We start from the raw sequence: 8,547 nt of genomic DNA, 5'->3' as shown, positions 1-8,547 counted from the left end.
GAGAAACGCCGCTATAGCTAAAAATCTTTAGCAGCGCTTTCACTACAAACGCCGCTATAGAACAAACCTTTAGCGACGCTTCTTGCAAAAACGCCACTAAAAACATAACATTTAAAAATAATTATTTTAATCAAATAATTTTTATTATAATAAATATTATATTATGTTTTATTTGTTAAATTTAAACTTTAAATATATTTTTAAGGATAAATAAAAAATATTATTTAAATTAATATACTTTTAATCAAATCAATTTTATAGTGAATCGATATTTTTCACCACGTTTATCCTTTTCTGAAGCATTAAATTTCAAGATAGCATCACTCAATCTCGGGCATATTAAATGTTAAATTGGTTTGCTACCATCAAATCTTATCTATAAGATAAAAGCAGCATAATGCTTCTAGAAAATAAACCAAATGAGAAACTATGGAAGTAATACTACAGAAATCAATAACAAGGGTTTTAACAAACATGTTCATATATCCAGCTCGCAATTGAATAACATATATCATACATCCAATATTTTAAAGCAGTAAGCAAATCAATGACGAAACAAGGATAGCAGTAAAATATGTAATGCCCACCGGTGACCAAAAGGAGCCCAGAAGTAAGTTGCTTCAAGAAAACAACTCTCTTCCCCATAAACCTTTCAGCCAACAAAATCAACACAGTCCCTAGTGTAATGCTTGCTGTAAACAAATAAAAAACAAGTAAAAACCCAAAAATAAGGACCATTTCTTCAGAAATCTATAAAAAATTTTAAGTGCCTCAATAAGGTATGTTTGATAGGAAAATTTATAAACAAATTCCTGCTCTAACTTTGCTACAGTAATCTCGAGAACAACTATGCTATCTAAAAGCTCCTGGGCCTGAAATCCAAGTTTCAGAAATTGAGAAAAGAACATAAAAAAAGAACAGAAATCCCACGGAAGGAGACTGACCTTATCCGGAAGCTTGCCTGGAGAACTAGAAGAAGGTGAACTACAATGTTCAACAGCACTTGCTAGAGCTAAGTGCAAATCGGTCTCTTCCTGCAGCTGCTGCTGCAACTTTTTAACCTGTATCACCCAAGTGGTAGCATGTTGCATGAGAATGAGATATAAATCCTGCACAAAGCTGGCTGTTACCGGTAAGAAAAAAAAGAAAATCAAAACATGTATATCATGATAACGGCATGTCATTCATTAGCAAAACCGTTAATTCTGAACGAGTAAACAATTGTTTCATGTTTTCATATGTCTCCCCTTAAAAGTCTATTGTTATGCCGATACTTCTTTGCTTCCTAGTAGAATACATCAAATCAACCCTCGATAAGCTTAAGATTTATAAAGACGAGGAGTGAGAGTGATGTAGATTCGTAGACTAAAAACGAGTTCAAAAACCCTTACTTCTTGCAATCTCCATCGTTTTGGGGGGACAAAAACATAAGAAAGGGAAAATTTTCTAGAGAAATTGATTTTCGAACAAATACGCCAAAACAAATAATGAAATAGAATTAGAATCCTCTTACTTCTTGCTCAAGCTGGTATTTATAATTTCACATCTGTTGATTTGTCTCTTGTCCACTCCTTTCATGGGACTTACCATCCTGGTATAACAACATGATTTCAGAATCTAAAACTCTTTTCAACAAACCTAAACAAATATATCATAAATTCATAATAAAAACCCTTACTCTCTTAGTAAAATGACTTGCTCCAAACCTTACCACTCTTCAATTGTAAATACCCATTAATAGAACTTCTTCCCCTGCAAAACCATCAACCATACTGCATTCACCATTACAAAACCAGAAAAAAAAGCAGAAAATGAAAAAGGACAAAAAAAAGACCCACCAACTGATTGGTAGAATAAAACCCCCATTATAACCATCTCAAAAATGAAAAGCTATTAAACTAAAATATGAACATGAATTTGATAGTAAAAACAATTGCACATAAAAGAATCATGTAAAACAAACCTTATTGGTGAGAATTCCTTTGATAATCCTGCAAAACACTTCCATTGCATATTTGTTCAACACAAACTCAAATGTTGAATATCCTACCATGGTACGATACATATTTGCACAAACAAAAGCATAACACATTCATATCAAAACACCAATTTCAATAGGCTATGCCTAATTTCCAATTTTTCATATTTGGAATGCAAAGGCATATATAATTTCAACTTAGATATAGGTATAATAGGGAGTAAATCTATCTAATTCACTAACAGTATAAGCTATTAAAAAAATAAAGCAAGTAATACATAATTCCACAAATTTTCAAGTAAACTCAACAGAATAAATTGAAACAAATGTATATATATATTATAATCTCGCATTTCCAGATAAGGATTCCCTTGAAGGGGTCTTGGTGTATATCATTGAACCACGCCTTGTAAATGAACTACTTGGTTTCCTCACCTAATCGAACACAAGGTTAGTAAATAAATTAAAATTAACGATTTATAGTTCATATATTTGCCGGCAATAGGGCTAAATCTTCAATTTCTATAACGATTTATATGCAACAAATTAACAAAAATCAATGGTTCAAGTTCATGTATTTACCAATGAAATTTTCAATTTTTATAAAATAAGAGGATGAAAGTCTAACAAATTAAAGTTTCCAATGAAATTCAGACTTACACCATTAAGTAAATAAGAGTTTTAAACTATCGGAGATCAAAACAAATTAGCAAAAACCAACTGTTCAAGTGCATGTATGCACCAAAAACATGATCAAATTTCCAATTTTTGCAAATTAAGAGGATCAAATTCTAACAAATTAAAGTTACCAATGAAATTCAAAATTACACCATTAAGTAAATAAGTTTTAAATTACCTGAGATCAAAAACCCATTTTGGGTATAGACTTTTGTAACTATTTATTAAATCTGCAACGTCGTTTTGATGCTTTGGTTCAATATTAGCTGAAGCTTCTCTAAGTTCCTGCAATTTTAAAACAACAAAATTTAAAAGAATAAAAAAACAAAAGCTTTTTTCCAGATGGGGATTCAATGAGGCAAAATACCTGTTCATCAACGACGTTGATCTCACTGAGTTTACGAGCAAATTTCTTCTCAGAACTGCCCATTTCTTTTGCTTCATGAAAACTTTATCTGGAATGAATCTGGCAGCCTTGAAATATACTAATGAATGGCTTCTACATAAGAGAAGAATGATCTACTTGCACAACAGAATGCGTGAAAATTAAGTTAGATTTAATAGATCTAAGAACAAAAATAGAATAAAACACAAAGGAGTGCATACATGTATGCAAGCATCAAAAGGAATTAATCCACAATGAATAAAACAAAGTTTCTGGACTTGTAAAATAACACCTTACCTTCAATTGACCAATGATACATAGAAGTTTGTGTGACTAGGCCAAGCATTTTTGGGGAAATCCTTTTCCAAAATACAACCTGGACAAGAACCCAGGATGGTTTGATAAGCTCATGCAATCAAGTTTACCATCAAGGAAAAACAATAAAGGTCGAGAGCCCAAAATCTAATGGCAGAATGTAATAGAACCATTACAAAGAAAATTTGAGAAAACAAATGAATTTGACCTGTTTAGGCATCTGATGTGACTTCATTTTTGCTTTCATCTCTATGTTAAATATTTGCAAGTGATCTTGAGTTGTTCCCGGCAGTTGAGCTATAAAAAGCAATGTCAAAGATTATAAGTATGCTGCATAGATAAATACAAAATCAAAGGAAACATAATACTAGAGATATTGAATTCCTTCTCCATTAAATTGAAGCAAGTTACAGGAATATATGTACTTCACGACCTCTACTTAAAGCATATATTTCATTTCTTCGCGGACCCAAATTGAAGCAAAATTTTCTATACATATAGACCCGGAAATTTTTGTATCTGTGTCATAATCTTGTTTAAGGTATTTTATATTACTATGAATTTTGTAATCGAGTCATATTCATGTTATTGTTCAATGTCGTGTCATATTTTATGTTATGATTAAGTTATTTTTTCATCTAATATTGCCAACTCTCTATATGAAGAAACTAAAAACCACTCAACACTACTGACAATTGTACCAGGCAAAGTAAACAAGCAGATGTGCAGATGCTGAACCGATCAGCATGCTGATAAAACAGTGGAGCAAAAAAGTGTTAATCACTATAAACACTGTAATTCATAAGCACTAAGATGCCATAAGTAGGATTCTTCATTAACAAGTATCGTATCACATTCTTTGTTCATTTTAGAAGATGGAGGAACAATGCGACAGATTCCATATTGTTCTGCTCTTGGTCGTATGCTGGCTATATACTTCAAAGTATCTTCAAACTCCTGGAGAAACAAAATGAAACCAGTTAAGATACTTCAATTCTATAAAGTAGAACTCTAGATTTTACAAGCAAAAGTAACAAGCATGGCACGAAAAATTAAGAAAATTAAACAACTCAAAATATTGTAAGCAACATTAAGTACCTCGTCTGTTGGGTAGAACACAGGTACATCCTCAATATCTGGCCGACATGCCTCTTCTGGACGCCATCTTGCAGTTGCCTGTTTCAACACTTGTTCCACTTCATTATCGGAAACTTTGCTTGCTTGTCCTATTCTCTTGTTCAACTTCATGTAAATTTTTCAGAAGTAACATTTGAAGACAATGGTTAATAAAGTAAAACATCATATCAATTATACATTCTAGAAAGCATAGTCCATCTGCTTTATAGTCACTGAATTACGCAACTCTACAATACAAAATTAACATGAAGTTATCCTACCAAAAAAACCTTAACTATAAGGGACTTCTAAGTCATTTCATGCATTTAAGATGCTGCAGCTATACAATGATAAAACAAACAACTTAACAAGGAAAGAAGAAACTAACTTGATTGAGCTTTCCATGATCGGGTTCATCTTCTGAACTGTTATCATATTGACCATAGTTTATCCAAGGTCGACGCCTCATAGACATTGACCTTGTAATCTTTGAACTTTCATCATTGGCCAACCCAGTTCCCTTTTCAACTAGAATGGCTTTAGTAGAGGCTGAACATCAGATCAAATTATCATGCTCATGTCTTTTAGTATCATGTGCCTCACTCTTTAAGGTAAACAATGCACGAGGCTCGAAACCTAGTGGAACTGATGAAATATCATCATTCTTTTCTTCAAGACAAACTCTCACAAGTTCCATCCCTATCCGTATTACTACACAAGACAATGGATGACAATTCAAAAAACTAAATTTTGTACGAGGAATAGATAACAAATTAATACAAACGAGACCCACCTTAAAAGCCAGAGCCTAATCTAACAACATAAGAAAACCAGTTTATCAAAATTGTCAAGATTGAACAAATATCAAACAGCTTTTTCAATCTTTCTTTCCTCTAAGAACTACAATCTCCAAGTAAGGAAATAGAGAACTAGCTACTCATGGCTCCCGTACTTGAAACTTGAAACTTGATGTTGTTGTATTGTAGAGGCTCTACATTAAACCCAATCACTGCAAAAAGAATAGTTCAAAAAAATGGCGCATCGAATCTGTCAGACATTTAGAAAAAAAAATGAAAACCCAAAACAAGAATGATAAAGAAGAATTGAGAGAGTAGCCGGCAAAGGCAAAGAATGATAAACAGAACCACATTAGCCAAAAAGAAACAAAACCGTAAACTTCTGGAATTTCGCTCCCTGTTACAGCCTTCGGTTATGGACGTTGGCTTTAGTCGGAGAAAACAAACTGGGATTCTGATGTTTCGAAAACAACGTCCCTACACGGTAGTGACTTTGTTGTTCTCCGGTTATTGCCAACACCAATATGAACACTATTTAGTTACTAAAAACAAAAAACAATTTTATTTTCAAGCTGCTGTGACCTACCTTGCCTACCTTTTACATTGCTATTTATCATCTTCATTTTTCTCATTGACCGTCTTTGAATAATTTTTCTTTATTTCTCGATTTGATTCAATGGGGGAAGATGCTTCGGATCCTGTTGTATTTTTGCATGGCGACCTTGATTTGAAAATTATCGAAGCTCGATGTTTGCCAAACATGGATTTAATGGTGGAGCGTCTCCGTCGATGTTTCACGGTGTTCGTCGTGTGCAAAGCCCCGTGTACTAGAGGAAAGAAGAAGAATGATAAAGTTGGGGGTTTTAGGGGAAAATTTGGGAAAAAATCAGCGGGAATTCTTTCAAGTAAAATGAAATTTGGGAAAAACGCCCGTTACTGCTTTTTTTTTTTGAAAGAAATAACGTCGTTTTGCTTTGTTAAAAATGTTTTATTTTATTTATGAAAAATTATTAATTAAGTGATTTTATTTATTTATTTATTTATTTAAAATATAATATTTAAATATATCAAATGGTTTAGATTAAAAAATTTTAAATATAAAAGCATTAATTGATTGTATAAAATTTTTTCATTTAACAAATCTCAAATAAACCTTAAATCCTAAACCATTTAATATATATAAAGTTTATTGATTATCTCTTAAATAATTTAAACTATAATCATAATTTTAATATATTAAAATTAATATTATATCTTTCACAATTATATAAGAAATTATTTAATATATAAATTAAAAAATACTAATTAATCTAAACCCTAAACTCTTATCCCCTAAACCATAAATCCTAAAATATAACTCTGAAATCCTAAACCCCTAACCCCTAAACTTTAAATCCCAACCCTTAAACAATAAACCATAAACTGTAATTCCTAAACCTATAATCCATAAACCTTAAAATAGCAACTCTTAAACTTTAAACCCTAAACCATATACCCTAAACTATAATCATAATTAATTCAATATTTTAAAATTAATACTATCTATCTTACGATTACATAAATTAAAAAACAATCAGTCATCTACCAAGAACACTATAATCATTATTTTAATATATAAATTATTTATAAATAATTTAAACTATAATCATAATTTTAATATATCAATTTAATACTATCTCTTTTACAATTATATAAGAAATTATTTAATATATAAATTAAAAAACTAATTAATCTAAACCCTAAATCTTAAACCCCTAACTCTTAACTCTCAACCCCTAACCCCTAACCCCTAAACCTTAAACCCCAACCCTTAATCTATACCCTTAAACCATAAATCTTAAACCATAAACTGTAAACCATAACCCCTAAACTCAAAATCGATAAACCTTAAAATAGTAACTCCTAAACCTTAAACTCTAAATCATATACCCTAAATAAAAAACCTTAAACTATATAGACAATTAATTCAATATTTTAAAATTAATACTACTCTTTTACGATTATATAAGAAATTATTTAATATGTAAATTAAAAAACACTCAGTAATGTACCCAAAAAACTTTAAAATTATTTTAAATAATAGTATTTTAATTTTTTAATTTTTAACAAATATTTTTCTATTTTTTATTTCAAATTATTTCTACGTGTCATTATTTCAAATTTATCCATTTTTAACAAATATTCAATTAAAAATAAATTGAATTTTAATTAATATAAATAAACAAATTAAATAGTAATTAGACAGATAAAAATGTTTTTGTGGCGCTTTCCCAAAAACGCCGCTAAAGACCAGAGCATTAGTGGCGCTTCTCTAAAAACGGCGCAAAACACCAGAGTATTAGCGGCGCTTTCCCAAAAACGTCGCTAAAGACCAGAGCATTAGCGGCGCTTCCCCGAAAACGCCGCTAAAGACCAGAGCATTAGCGGCGCTTTTCCAAAAACGCCGCTAAAGACCAGAGCAATAGCGGTGCTTCCCCAAAAACGCCGCTAAAGACCAGAGCATTAGCGACGCTTCCCTAAAAACGTCGCTAAAGACCAAAGCATTAGCGGTGCTTTTCCAAAAACACCGCTAAAACTGTAACACCCCGAACCCGAAACCGACACCGGAGTCGAACACGAGGTGTTAACTGACTTTAACCGCTTATAAAATTTATTTTCCAGACACTGCCCAATCTGTGTACTAGTCGTTTTAAAAATCATATCTTGAGTTTCGTAACTGAAAAATCAGTTTCGTAATTTTTCCCAGAAACTAGACTCACGTGCCCATCTATGTATTTTTTTCTAGAATTTTTGGTAGGGCCAATTAGTACAGTTTATTAGTCAAAGTCTCCCATGTTGCAGGGGTCGACTACACTGACCTTTGCCCATTACGACTTGGATATCTCCCTGCACGGGGCTTCAATACTGATGCCGTTTGTTTCTATGAAAACTAGACTCAGAAAGGAATCTGTACATATATGATATGACCCCTAATTATCTCTGGTTAATTTATAATAAATTTCCAAAGTCGGAGCAGGGAATCCAGAAACCGTTCTGGCCCTGTCCCACAAAAATCTGATTATCTCTTAATATACTGCCCATATGATCTTTTCGTTACTTCCTCATGAAAACAGACTCATCGAGCTTCAATTACATAATTTATTCATCAATTAATTCCACTCCTACTATTTTGAGTGATTTTTCAATCTCATGACACTGCTGCTGCCAGCATCTGTTACGAAAGTAACTAGGTCCATTTCATGCCTACCCTTGATCCAACTCAATCGAACATTCGTGCC

The 8,547-nt window shown here is 32.0% G+C and overlaps 1 protein-coding gene across 25 annotated transcripts; it reads right to left on the bottom strand.

Moving 5' to 3' along the window:
* Window positions 1-420: 420 nt before the first annotated feature.
* Window positions 421-6,191, bottom strand: LOC121222226 (putative lysine-specific demethylase JMJ16). Of its 25 annotated transcripts, none has more exons than XR_005919395.1 (12): window positions 5,856-6,191; window positions 5,266-5,481; window positions 4,455-5,183; window positions 3,565-4,313; window positions 3,339-3,417; window positions 3,024-3,175; window positions 2,835-2,941; window positions 1,964-2,413; window positions 1,707-1,752; window positions 1,514-1,591; window positions 945-1,109; window positions 636-692 (listed from the first exon to the last, which is right to left on the bottom strand). XR_005919395.1 is itself a non-coding variant. In XM_041102379.1 (5 exons), the coding sequence occupies exons 3-5, from the start codon at window positions 4,945-4,947 to the stop codon at window positions 4,140-4,142; spliced, it is 405 nt and encodes a 134-aa protein (XP_040958313.1). In that variant the 5' UTR covers window positions 4,948-5,183; window positions 5,266-5,481; window positions 5,856-6,191; the 3' UTR covers window positions 3,613-4,139. The 25 variants fall into 25 exon arrangements, 2 of the variants coding, with proteins under 2 accessions (XP_040958314.1, XP_040958313.1); XR_005919392.1 differs by having other exon boundaries at window positions 1,712-1,752; XR_005919394.1 differs by having other exon boundaries at window positions 1,712-1,752; window positions 1,964-2,046.
* Between the last annotated feature and the right edge of the window lie 2,356 nt (window positions 6,192-8,547).

Source organism: Gossypium hirsutum, chromosome D10 (genome assembly GCF_007990345.1).
Source record: "Gossypium hirsutum isolate 1008001.06 chromosome D10, Gossypium_hirsutum_v2.1, whole genome shotgun sequence".
NCBI lineage: Eukaryota > Viridiplantae > Streptophyta > Magnoliopsida > Malvales > Malvaceae > Gossypium > Gossypium hirsutum.
Note: the sequence above shows the minus strand (reverse complement) of the source record. Positions and strands in the feature narration are given on the sequence as shown.

What these genes read in the sequence shown, in the direction of transcription:
- LOC121222226 (XM_041102379.1), bottom strand. Translation starts at nt 4,947, where the DNA reads ATGTCTATGAGGCGTCGACCTTGGATAAACTATGGTCAATATGATAAC. An exon ending in ATCATGGAAAGCTCAATCAA is followed by an intron (nt 4,599 to 4,860) that starts GTTAGTTTCTTC and finishes ATTTACATGAAG; the next exon opens with TTGAACAAGAGAATAGGACA. An exon ending in TGTTCTACCCAACAGACGAG is followed by an intron (nt 4,314 to 4,454) that starts GTACTTAATGTT and finishes TTGTTTCTCCAG; the next exon opens with GAGTTTGAAGATACTTTGAA.